The following is a 12,984-nucleotide window of genomic DNA, read 5'->3' as shown; positions in this document are numbered from 1 at the left end:
ACCAGGCTGGCTTCGAACTCAGAAATCCACCTGTCTCTGCCTCCCGAGTGCTGGGATTAAAGGTGTGCGCCACCACGCCCAGCTATAATTTATATATATATATATATATATATATATATATATGTATATGTCTAGCTGGTTCTGGAGATGGGATTTGGCCATCCCACTTCAAAACCAAGCACGTTCGTTTCCAGATTGTCTCCAAAGTCCCTGTGGAGTCTGGCTGGCCACCTGATTCTGCAGCAGGGAGAAAGGAGAGGAGGGGAACAGCTGAAGAATAAAGACATTGTGGTTGTTACTTATATCACAACATAAAGAAAAGGAGGTAACGGGATAAAAATCCCAGCACCCGAGTGTTCTACATCCGTTCAAAACCCAAAGCATGGCTACGGTAGCGCTCTGTTCTGTCTGTGTTTGTTCTACCTAGGAACTTACCGAGCCCCATCATTGAACAGTATGTACACAGTATTAAGTTATTATGTGTGTAGGTTGGATTCAGCATTCTTTTATTAAGTTGACATCACATAGCACTCTCTTCTAGGCAAACAACTAAAGCTGTGCTAACTTGCAAAACGAGTGTGAGAGCTAGGCTTATTGATTGTTGATGTTTCCCATGGTGTCTGGAAGGTCTTCAGGAATGAAAAAGAAAAAGCCAGAAAACTTGAGTAAGTTACAAAGGTCTGAGCCAGTTTCTTGGTTTTGTTTTTGTTTTTCAAGACAGGGTTTCTCAGTGTGGCCCTGGCTGTTCTGGAACTGGATCTGTAGACTGGGCTGACCTTGAACTCACGGAGATCTACCTCCTTGTATCCTGAGTGCTGGGATCAAAACGGTTCTAGCTGTTCTTTAAGAAGCCATCTATCTGTGTCAGGCAGTGGTGGCGCATGCCTTTAATGCCAACACTCAGGAGACAGAGGCAGGTGGATCTGAGTTCAAACCCAGCTTGGTTTACAGAGCAAGTTCCATGAAAGCCAGGGTTACACAGAGAAACCGTCTTGAAAAGACAAACAAACAAGGAGAAAGAGGAGGAGGTGGAAGAGGGGAGAATGGAAGGAAGGAAGGAAGGAAGGAAGGAAGGAAGGAAGGAAGGAAGGAAGGAAGACAAAAAAGAAAAAGAAGAAGCTATCTGGGAGGAATCTCACAGTGTGACTCTAGCCACTCCATGCCAGTCTTGAGTCAATATATATATATATATATAAATATATATATATATGTATGTATAACTATATTATTTGTGTATTATGTGTATATACATATATAACTATTATAACTATATATATATACCTATATATATATATATATATATATATATATATATTTATATGACTATAACGTGTGTGTGTGGGGGGGGGTTAGTTCTTTGGGAAATCAGTTCGCAGAGCCTGAGCTCATGCAACAGGCCCTCCAGCCACTCAAACCCTCAGAGGTTGGGTGGAGCCCTTGGAAAGAGCTCCATGGCCTGGGACCTGGAAAGGGACATCAGGGGAGGGGGTGGGAGATTGTTTAGCTCCTGTTTGTCAAGGGGAGGTGGTGACAAGCAGTGTGTGGTGGCCACATGTGACTAAAGGCCTGCTGGGAGGGGGAGGAGAGGGAGATGGTGAAATCAGAAGCCCACTGTGTTCTGGGCTTGGACTGTGCTGTTTGAAGCCAACAATCTACCAGTTCCCAGGAGGATTGTGGGAATGTCTGAAGGGAGTGTGGGGGATCTTGGGGAGAGGGCGGTCTAACAAGGGATCAACACAAAAGCCTCATCTCTGCTGGGCTAGGAGGGACTCCCCAGCAGTGATCAGAGGTGGAGTGGGGGCTCTGGGGATTTCTAATTTGGGGATCTTCAGGGTGGGCAAGGAGGCTTTAACCAGAACCTCCTGGGACTCCTGGCACCCTCATCTGTGGGTGGGACAGAGTGCTGCAAAGGATGAAATCATTCCCAGATTGACTGTCCCAGAGGCTGCTGCCTCATCAGATGCATGGCCTTGTCCTGTTTAAAGGGTTGAACTGGGAGGGGGATCCCAGCAGCCAAGCTGGTGCTGGACGCTGGCAGGGTCAGATACCCAGTAAGAGAGCAAGTGGAGACATCCTCAGACCTACTACAGAGCAGGCCACAGCAGTGAAGAACCATCTTCTCTTGAGGCTGGCCGTTCCAGAGCCACAACTGTCGTCTCAGGCCAGGGTCTCTACTGAACAGACCAGGTGTCTCATTTCAGAGAGGAAACTGAGGCGCGGACCGCAATGATGAGTTCCAGCCGGGGGCCACCTGCCCTGTCCATCTACCAGGTGACCACAGAGGTCAGGACCTTCCCCTTCGGGACACTTTTTGGGTTCTATGGGATGCTGGGAGAGACCTCGGTCTTCTGCGTCAGGGCTGTAACAAACCGCAAGGGTGATGGCCCTTATCCCCTGAGGAATAGAGCCACCTATAGTGGTAGCAACATCTGGGCTGATGGAGCCAGACACACCACACTGACACAAGCCACCAGACACAAGGCAGAAAGCACATCTTATATTTATTCCCTTGTTAGATTTCTAGAAATCACTATGCCCCATCTACAACCCAGATAAAGGAGGAGTCAGAGGTTACAGGGCAAGTCTAATGAATGCTGATGTGCTGGGGGGGCAGTGAGGGGTGAGGGGGGATGCTCCCAGGAGTCCACAGGAAGGTGGGGGGCTGCTGGAATCAGCAGGTGATGGTGACTGTACAGCCAGTGGCCTGTGAAGGGTTCCCAGTGCCTACATAAGCAGGGGTGGGGTGGAGGGGGCAGTGTGTCTGGTGCCCCAAGGCTGGCTTGCTGAGTTGACCTCTTTCTGACCATAAACTACCTCTGACAAGGAAAGTTAAAGAGGGATATCCCTACTGGGCTGCCACAGACCCACCTGAGTTCCTGGGGAACTATGGGCCTCGGGGAGACCACTAATTCCCAAACGTCTGTCCTTGGGGGCACTGGACCCCATCTTCTTGCACCTCAACTGCTCCTTGTGCTTGTTTGCCGTAGCTGCCAACTCAAGACCCGTTACAACAGTTGCTATTCTACAGGTAAGTAATGCTTTGTTTGTGGGAAGAACTTAAGTGGTTCTCTCTCTACACTCATTGAATAAGTCAGTGTGAAGAATAAAAAGTCCATGTGGGCATAAAAAAAAAAAATTGGACAGGTCTTCCTAGTCCTGGTCCCCTTGAGCCTGAGCCCAGGGTCCTCACTCCTCATTCCCGAGTTCTCACACATCCATCAGCACTGAGCCCCAGCCACACAGCAGACAGGCCCTGACGGGCCAGAATTTCCAGGCCTCTGCGTGGGAAGGTGCTTGCCCTCAACTAGGGTCAGATGCTGTGTTCCATCGGGGAGTCCGTGCCCCTTGCTGCATCAGCCTGGAGTTTGCACATACATCCCTAGGTTTCCAGGCAGCCAACTTTGCAGAACCATCTTGAAACAAAAGAGCTAGCTTGACTCTGGCCAGCAACGTGGAGACCCAGGAGGCCGGAGATGAGGTCTTCATGGGCTGCTGAGACTGGGTGGAGCTGTCCTCCTGTTTTCTGTTCAGTCAGTGATGAGGGAGAAGCACCCGTATGTGGCACATGGGACATATTTTGCTTTGAGGCGTGTCCCATTGATGTTGTGAAGCCGAGTGCCCCAAACCTCTGAGCCCAACCCTTATCAGCCAGCAACAGTTTTGCTGTAGACAAAATCTCACATATCCTCTAGGAGGCCCAAGTAGCTTGAGACCTAAATAAAGTCAGGCTTCCTCCCCCACTGAAGGTCCTGCAGGGAAAGTCTCCAGTAGACTCTGTAGGGCTTTCAGAGTGGCTCAAATGCTCTTTTATAAAGCTCCTGGGACTGAGTAGTCACATGCCAGGGAAGGAACTGCTCATGAGCTGCTCCTCTCTGTGCCGACAGCTCACTGGAGGCTCCATATTCCGATGATGTTGCTGCTGCCCACTGGAGAGATCTCCCTCGGGGTTTCTGGGATCAAGTCTCTGTCCCTTGTAAAGCCAGGGATTCCTGGCCTCCATCACAGACCATAAGCAGACAGCTCATTGTCCTCTGTCACCAGGCCTGTGAGGAGTCTACTCTGAAGCTGTGTCTGACATCCACTTGGTGGCAACTCACAGAAACCCTGTCTAGATCCTGGGCAGAGTCCTGTCAGGCGTGATCTTGGAAGAGAGAAGAAGGTGAAGACAGGCCCTGCCGCCTCATGCCTGCCAGGCAAGCTCATGTCACCGAACCATGCTCAGTGTTTTAATTTTGGAGACAATGAAATGATTCTTCCCGGGACTCAGACTGGTGAAGGAAAAGGGACTAAAATCTAGAAGCAGCTGGCTATTGCAGTCACATGACTGGGTTAGGACCAGGTGGCCCAGAACTCAGGCTCCAAAGTGGCCTGACACTAGCTTGTTCACTGGAGTGGGGCAGCGGGTATCAGCAAACAGGCCCCACTGCACCAAGGGGACCAGACGTACTACCATCTCTAACGTGGAAAAGCCGGGTTTGGGAAGGCACAGTCACTTTGAGGTAGTAATAATACTTAAAGCGAGGGATATCTCCCGGTGGTCAACCAATACCTCTGCGGATGATCGAGATATGAATCCACACCTCTGGAGACTACGGAATCCACCTGCAACTGTTCTTGAAACTATAGAGTATACACTTCCACCAAGGGGACTCTGGGCTGCCAGAGTCTACGGGGTCCTGCAGAGTAGAGGCAGGAGGGGCACAGGGACCTACGACAGGCTGTCTGCTATACAGGGTCCAGAAGTTTCCACCACAGGACAGGGTTTCTGCATCTCGGGGATCCTCAGGTATGGAAAACTACCAACTGAAGGTGTGAAAGGCCATGACAGCTCAGCCAACTGGCTTCTCCCTGCAGGCAGACTCATCTGTGAGTTCAAGCTCTACAGTCCTGGGTCCTGTGGGTCAAAGCAGAGCGGGTCAGGCTTTGTGGGAGGGCGGGCTCCCTTCTGTCCACCATCTTCCCTGACCTCCCACGGGGGCTCCCCAGGAAGCCTTGCTTTTAAGAGAAGATAGAGCTCAAGGCATAAGTGTGCAGGGAACATTTAAGATACTTGGTGTCAGGGATGGAGAGCAGGCTCAGTGGTTGTCCTGGCTGGTTTTGTGTGTCGACCTGACACAAGTTGGAGTTATCAAAGAAAGGAGCTTCCGTTGAGGAAATGCCTCCATGAGATCCAGCTGTGAGGCATTGTCTCAATTAGTGATCAAGGGTGGGAGGGCCCCTTGTGGGTGGTGCCATCCCTAGGCTGGTAGTCTTGGGTTCTAAAAGCAAGCAAGCCAGTAAGCAGCAGCTCTCCACGGCTTCTGTGTCAGCTCCTGCCTACAGGTTCCTGTCCTGACTTCCTTTAGTGATGAACAGCAATGTGGAAGTGTAAGCTGAATAAATCCTTTCCTCCCCAACTTGCTTCTTGGTCATCATGTTTTGTGCAGGAATACAAACCCTGAGACAGCAGTTAAGAACATTTGCTGCTTTTTGTTTGTTTGTTTTTTTCCAAGACAGGGTTTCTCTGTATAGCCCTGGCTGTCCTGGAACTCACTTTGTAGACCAGGCTGGCCTCGAACTTAGAAATCTACCTGCCTCTGCCTCCCAAGTGCTGGGATTAAAGGTGTACGCCACCACCGCTTGGCCATTTGCTGCTCTTGCAAGAGGACCTGGGTTCAGTTCCCAGCACCACATGGGGGCTCACAACCATCTATAACTCTAGGTCCAGGGGATCCAATTCTCTTTACAGCCCTCTAAGGGCTTCTACACATACATACATACAAGTGAAAATATTTTTTTAAAAAATGAAGATTCTGTGTGTCTCCAGCTCAGGAGCCCTGGCACAGCCTGGCTGAGGAATGTTGTTCAGACACCACTGGTATTAGCCACAAACTGGAAACACAAGGGTGGGTGGCTCATGCGAAAGGAAAGAAGGGTCTGTCAGGGGCTGATCCAGGCTGGGGGGTGGCATGGGGCTCTATTTAGCTTCCTCCATTTCCCGAGTCCTTCCAGGATTTCTAGACCTTCTGGCCATAGAGCCTGCACTGTGGCCCATGTGTAGGATGTAGTGACTTTGCTACTTTCTGGGCCTGTCCTTGGAGTGCACAAAATTCCAGGTATATACTTGCCCATAACTTAGAAGAGAATCCATAGAAATGAACTATATCCCATCTCTGGGAACTGTCCTTTCAGGGTTTAAATGTGAACCTGTGCCTTTAAAGGCTCAGTGCTCCCCAGCTCATCCATCCAACCTCTGGATCTAGGATCCATCATCCCCTTGAGCCTGAACTGTGAACTACTTGCCACTAGCTTGGCTCTATTGAAAATGGAGGGTCGCCAGGCCTGGTGGCGCAGGCCTTTAATCCCAGCACTCGGGAGGCAGAGGCAGGCGGATTTCTGAGTTCAAGGCCAGCCTGGTCTACCAAGTGAGTACCAGGACAGCCATAGCTATACAGAGAAACCCTGTCTCGAAAAACCGAAAAAACCCAAAAAAAAAAAAAAAAAGAAAAAAGAAAAGAAAATGGAGGGTCAAACCTCCTGGGAGGATTCAGGCTATGTTGCTAAGTATGCTTATGCTTTTAAAATTGGGTTTGTCTGTTTTTTTTTGTTTTTTGTTTTTTGTTTTTTTTTCACAACAGGGTTTCTCTGTGTAGTCCTGGCTGACCTGGAACTCACTCTACTGACCAGTCTGACCTCGAACTCACAGGAATCTACTTGCCTCTGCTTCCCAAGTGCTGGGATTAAAGGCAATGTGCTACCACTGGCCTGCTTTAAAACTGGATCTTAAATGAAATCTTTTCAAAAAGTGCAGGAAGCTGTAGAAACCAATGCGTTCATAAGTAAACCGTCAACGGGTCTCACACAAACCTGTATAGCTTCGGTGGGGATGCCTGTGTCTGTACTTGATAAAGGAAACTACAGCCACTGCCACCAGTAGTACAGCAAGGACAGCCAAAAGGACTTTTATCCCCTTGTTGTGGGTTTCCTGTGGGTTCGTTGTGTTCATGTTTCCAGTGAAACTTTCTGCAGGAAAGAGAAACTGGGCTGAGGGCGTGGCTCGGTGGGCACAGTGCTTGCTTAACATTAAGCCTCGGGTTCACGGGCACCACATAAACTGAAAATGGCCAAACACTCCAGAGGTGGAGGCAGAGAGAGGATCGGTAGTTCAGGAGTTCAAGGTCACCTAGGCTAGACAGTGAGTTTGAGGCCAGCCTAGGCTGCATAAGACCATGTCTAAAGAGAGGAAATGGAACCTGGGGTGAGGGGGTGGGGTGGTCTTTAATCCCAGCGCTGGGGAGGCAGAGGCCAGCCTGGTCTACAGAGAAATACTGTCTCTCCCCAACCCACCCCCACCCACCCCCAAAATAAGGAAAAGGGAAAATGCTCAAGACTTAAGGACCTTGAAGGGGGAGTCTTCTCCCTGGAAAGAAAGGGGCAGCAGCTTTCAAGCGGCTTCCGATTGTCACTGTGTGAGTTGTAAAAATCTCAGGCTGGTATATGGGTGCTCTTTGGGCAAAGGTCCCACGTCCTACTATGAGACTTGGATCCACCGTCCCCAGGCTTACAAGGGAGGGGTATGTAAGAAATACAGGCTCTTCTGGGGGTGACGCTCTTTGATGCTTGTACGACACACTGGTGCCGACTGAAAACTGCCAGTATCATTACCGACGCCAAAGAAGACAGCTATTTACCACCCCCACTGCACCCCGGTATTCTCTCTCTCTGAGGGTGAATACTTCTTTGGGACACTTCTTATTAATACGATCATTCTTCTAATATCTGGTGACTGGCTTGGTCCCTTACCTAGACTGGGACAGCTAAGGCCTCTGGGGAGGGTCATGTCTTTGTGGTCCATAGCTAGCAACCAAGGCCAGCTGAATTCCCTGGGGTGGGGTGGGGTGGGAAGAGAATGTGGGGAAGAATCCTGGTATGCCTCCCTCCCTCCCTCCCCCATCCTGACCAAGGTCTGTGGCTGCTAAGGAGCTCTGCCCCCCTCCCCCCCCCCCGTGCTCCTCAGTCCTCACTGGCTAAAGAGCTCAAGAATCAGCTGCTGCGGGTGACAGGCATGCTCGTCATTTGCCTGGACAGTGAGTGTAAGTTCTTGTGACAGGCCAGAGCAGCAATCACTGTCCCTGCCTTCAGACACCCACCGAGAACCTCCCTCATTGCCTCTCTCTGATAGGGATCATCTGTAAGGAGTCTGTTTATGACTCTGGACCTCGCCTAACCTATAACCTGGATGCTCCCAAAGTCCCTACACCCCAGCCTGGGCCTTACCTGCCTGGCTGATGCTGGTGATGTTCTGGTGGAGAGCCACATTCTCTACGCAGCAGAGAACATCCCTACCAGATGTCCAAGGTAGCCTTAATGTGCTGATTACATCATACAGGCCCCACTCGTTCAAGTAGACAGTGTTATTCTGCAGGGCGGTGTCTATTAGGCTATTGTCCGTTGTGTTGATCCAATACAGGTTGGGCTTTGGGTAGCCATTCTTGGACATGCAGGTGTAGGTAAGTTCCTGGCCAGGGTCAGAACTACCAGAGGTGCTGATGACAGGTGTACTGAAGTTCGCTGCAGGGAAAGGAGGCAGTGGTGAGGGAGGCTTGACCAGTGGGGATGTCTGACTAAAACAAAGCTCATGCTGCCTGTGGGGTGGAATGTCCCACAGATATAGATGACTGAATCTTCACTGCTGATTTGCCTGGACTGAAACCCATCTGTTCCAGATGCTTGTCTATGAGGTCTAGAAGATTAACTGAATCACGCACTGGGAGAATGGATAAGGAGAGAAAATGGGGGGTGGGGGGTGTTAGAGGGGATGGTTCAGAGCACTGGCTGGTCTTCCAGAGGTCTTGGGTTTGGTTCCTACCACCCACATGGACGCTCACAACCATCTGTAACTCCAGTCCCATGAGATTAGACTTGCTGTGGCCACCAGACATGCACATAGAATACAGACAGGCATACAGACGAAACACCCATACACATAAATGTTTTAAATAAAGAGAAAAAGAGCTAAGAGGCAGGCTGCCCTTTTTCCTTGCATCCTGGTCTGCTGTGCACTGAGCAGACCCTGCCACATGCTCCTGCCACCAAATGGGCTGTCCTGACATGCCTCTCCCTCCAGGATGGTCTGAAACAACTGTGGCACATCTCTGTCCCTTTGTTGTCTGTATCAGGTATCTTGGCCATAGAGCTGCAAAAGTAATTAATGCAGCTAACAGGAGTGGGGGTGGAGAGAAGGACACTGAGCCTGGTGGGTAGTGATGGCTCCCACACCAAACTCCTGCTCCCTCATGTGGGGCTAGTTTTCCTCATTGGACACAAATCTGCCTCCCCACTAAGTAGCCCCAAATCCTTGGTTGGACGAAAAGCATTCCCCTACAGTCCAACTTCATTTAGATTCCCAGCATCCTTTACTCCTTGCAGGCGCACACATTTGAAAACTTGCTGACTAGGAGGACTGCATGTGCCCATGTGTAAGAGTACAACCTCTAATGTTGTTCCACAAGAGCTGTCCACCTTGTTTGGGAGAGAAGGGCAGAATCTTTCACTAGCCCAAAGCTTAGTAGGCTAGGCTGGCTAACCAGCGAGCCCTAGGGTCCACCTATCTGCCTCCCTAGTGTTAGAACTAGAAATGCATGCTACCATGCCTGACTTTAGGTGGGTGGTGGGACTGAACTAAGGACCTCACGTGTATATGGTAAGCACTCTACCTAACAAGCCATCACCCCACCCCCACACTCCCCTATTAACTCAGTTCTCAGTATCTACTTTGAGTTGAATTAGCCAAATGAAGACAAAGATGACTAAATGGGCAGTTCTCTGAAACCAGGGGGTCTTGAGTTATGGACTCTGTTAAGATCAGAGCTCCGGGCTAGAGAGATGGTTCAGTGGTTAAGAGCACTGACTGCTCTTCCAGAGGTCCTAAGTTCAAATCCCAGTAACCACATGGTGGTTTACAACCATCTGTAATGAGATCTGATGCCCTCTTCTGGTGTGTATCTGAAGACAGCTACAGTGTACTTATATATAAAGAATAAATTGAAGAAGAAGAAGAAGAAGGAGGAGGAGGAGGAGGAGGAGAAGGAGAAGGAGAAGGAGAAGAAGATCAGAGCTCCACAGATACATAGAAGCCCACCACTGAATCTGGGATTTCCTCGGGATGAGCATCACACTGGGCTAAGCTAATCTCTGCTTTGAGAGTCTTACCTGCCACACGTAGCCTGACCACCTCTTCCAAGATCTTGACTAACTCTGTGGCTGTATTCATAAATACCCGGCATGTGAACTCCTGGGTATCCTGAGGGGTGACATTCTTCAGGTACAGAGAAAAGTCACCCTGCTTCATGCAGTCCAGGGACAGATGGCCTCTGTTCTTGTAGGAACTGTTCACATCGATCCCTGGAGACTTGTAAGGCAGGTAGTAAGTCACTGCAGCTTTTAGGTTTTCGATTTGCCAATAGACATACAGACCACTCAAGTTGAAATGGCGTTTGTGGGGGTCAATGCATCCGAGCTCCACATCGCTGCCCACCATTGCATGGATTTCCTTAACTTCAGTCTCTGCAGAGGTTCCAAAGTGGCACAATGTATTTACTTAAGATTCAAACACCCATCCTGCCCCAACCCACCAAGACAAGAAAGGAATTCATTACTAAGGTTCATTAGGAGGGTGCGTGAGTGTCTGGTAGCAACCTCAGGTGTGAGGTGCGAGCCTCCACCTAGTGCCAAGGTTGGTTCCCTCCCTGGCTTTGGCAGGTTCTCACCCCTAAGCTCTCCTCAAAGGTGGCTTTTATGATTCACCATGCAGAGAGACCACGAGGGGCATTCCATTGACCCCAAATCAAGAAATGTAAATAGAAGTATAAAGTTTGGAAAAGCACTTCCCTTTCTGACCGTCAACCCTACATATCAACCTAGGTATGGGGATCCAACTTTCTCCAGTGGGCCTCTGGGGAGGCTGTAGGGGCAGTGGCCAGGGCTTCCCTAATGTTCTGCATCTATGCGCCACACGGCATGCATCCCAACTTACCGGCACGGAGGCTGCTAAACAGCACCAAGAACAGACCAAGACCAGAAAGGAACCCGCTAGAAAGATGGAGCTTCTTCCAAACAGGCTGCCTGGTCCCCAAGGACGCAAAACAGGGACACCTAGAAGAGACGAGAACTCTGTTGGAGGACCGCTCGCTGGCTGGCTTTCCACTGAGACTTCAGAGAGTCCAACCAGGACCATACACGCCCCTCCCCCAAACACAAATCCCCAGAGCCTGACAGCTCCCAAACTCAGAAAGACAGTTGATTTGTGTGACGAGGAAGGGCTCTGAGAGTCCCCGCTTTGAGGTCGGTGCTTCATCCCTGTGACCTAACCTTCTGTAGAGGAATGGATACGAGCTGCATCTGAAGGAGATAGAGACACCTGATGGCCCCAAAAGAGGCAGCAGGTGAGAGCCAGGACCATCTGAAACCAAACTTGGTGGAATGCCATGTCCCAGGCCCTTGGCAATACACAAAAGACTGTGTCCTGTGTATCTCAGCCTAGCTGCCTCCTTTTAGAGGTCTGGTTGGTGGTGGGAGTGAGGGGGAGGGCGAGAAGGGTGGTGGGAAGAGGGGTACTTCACCCTACCTAAAGCAGCCTTGGATACTTTAGCCAGAGTTTGTCTAGTCTCCCAAGGCCATCTGTTCTATGGAGACTCTCTATAGGGGCTAAGACCCTGCAGCGGGTCACAGACACTTCACAGTTGCCCACACACCTTTTACAAAGCCTCACTCTCAGCCAGGCGGTGGTGGCGCACGCCTTTAATTCCAGCACTTGGGAGGCAGAGGCAGGCAGATTTCTGAGTTTGAGGCCAGCCTGGTCTACAGAGTGAGTTCCAGGACAGCCAGGGCTACACAAAAAAATCCTGTCTCAAAAAACCAAGCAAGCAAGCAAACAAGCAAAAACTCTCACTCTCTTTCAACAGCCCTGAAATTCTCAGAAGATTGTCTCAAAAGAAACCCTTGGGGAGCCACAGGGACAGATGGATGGACACACACACACACACACACACACACACACACACACACGGGTGGGGGAGGTCCGCAGGAATGATTAGTGGGCAAACCACAAACTCAAGCCAGCCACTGGCCAGCAGGCACTCCGTAGCCTGCAAGGTCTCCCCTTTTCTCTCCCTGGAGACTCTGTGGTTAGAACACTTGTGGACTGAGGACCTCACCAAGTAGCTAGTGAAGATGGAGTGTCTATGGTACAAGTGCCTGAGGGAAATATTTTAGCAAAAAGCCGGAGTGCAAAACTGTCACACACACACACACACACACCTCCCACACACCTCCCACTTCCCCTGCCCAGTCTGGATCTGTGAGGGAAGTCAAATGTACAATGTCCTGTCCCCATGCACTGGGTATCAGCTGGCCTTTGAGGTAACACACATCCTCCCTTCTGGGAAATCAACAGGGAGAAGGGCGGCGGCGGCTAAGCCAGTGCCCAGGGCGGCTGTAAGTTTTCACCTTCAGTACCCGCTCTTGCCCTTCCTCCGCCTACAGCCGCCCACGCGCCCGGTCTGGTCCGCGAGTGCAGCAGGTTAGCCCTGAGCCGCCCCCTGCCGTCCAGGCCGGCAGGTCCAGGTGTGGCCGCTAGCTGTCGGGAACTGGGGACATCAGCGCCGGTACAGAGCCGCTGCTCTAGCGTCGGGCAATCTCAGTCCTAGTTCGGGTGGGTCCTCGGCTCCCCCACCCACTCACGGAACACAACCGCGAACGGACTCACTTTAGCTGCATGGTGCGAGCGCAGACTGCGGGGTGCTGGATCTCGGACGCGGAGAGTTGCAGCGGCTGGGGTTCCGGAGCTGTTGGGGGCCACGAAGAACTGGAGGGCTTCCAGGCTTGGGGAGCTGAAATCTGGGGTTCTTGAGGCTTTGGCGGCAGGAGACCCGCTGTAACTGCGCTCGCTAGCGCTGCGCGCCTGGCCAATTGGGCACAGCCGGGATCCCGCCCTCGGCCCATCCG

The 12,984-nt window shown here is 50.9% G+C and overlaps 1 protein-coding gene across 1 annotated transcript; it reads right to left on the bottom strand.

Annotated features, from left to right (window-relative positions):
- Nucleotides 1-2,533: 2,533 nt before the first annotated feature.
- Nucleotides 2,534-12,929, bottom strand: Icoslg (inducible T cell costimulator ligand). The gene is made up of 6 exons (XM_029542035.1): nucleotides 12,746-12,929; nucleotides 11,015-11,133; nucleotides 10,192-10,545; nucleotides 8,257-8,550; nucleotides 6,847-7,002; nucleotides 2,534-4,894 (listed from the first exon to the last, which is right to left on the bottom strand). The coding sequence occupies exons 1-6, from the start codon at nucleotides 12,754-12,756 to the stop codon at nucleotides 4,830-4,832; spliced, it is 999 nt and encodes a 332-aa protein (XP_029397895.1). The 5' UTR covers nucleotides 12,757-12,929; the 3' UTR covers nucleotides 2,534-4,829.
- Between the last annotated feature and the right edge of the window lie 55 nt (nucleotides 12,930-12,984).

This window comes from Mus pahari, chromosome 9, assembly GCF_900095145.1.
Source record: "Mus pahari chromosome 9, PAHARI_EIJ_v1.1, whole genome shotgun sequence".
NCBI classification, from domain to species: Eukaryota; Metazoa; Chordata; class Mammalia; order Rodentia; family Muridae; genus Mus; species Mus pahari.
Note: the sequence above shows the minus strand (reverse complement) of the source record. Positions and strands in the feature narration are given on the sequence as shown.

Bases quoted from the DNA above. Each gene is read 5' to 3' on its own strand.
- Icoslg (XM_029542035.1), bottom strand. The intron at 10,546-11,014 runs GTAAGTTGGGAT...GAACCTCTGCAG, and splicing joins GTTTAGCAGCCTCCGTGCCG to AGACTGAAGTTAAGGAAATC. The intron at 7,003-8,256 runs GTAAGGCCCAGG...TCTTTCCTGCAG, and splicing joins CACCAGCATCAGCCAGGCAG to AAAGTTTCACTGGAAACATG.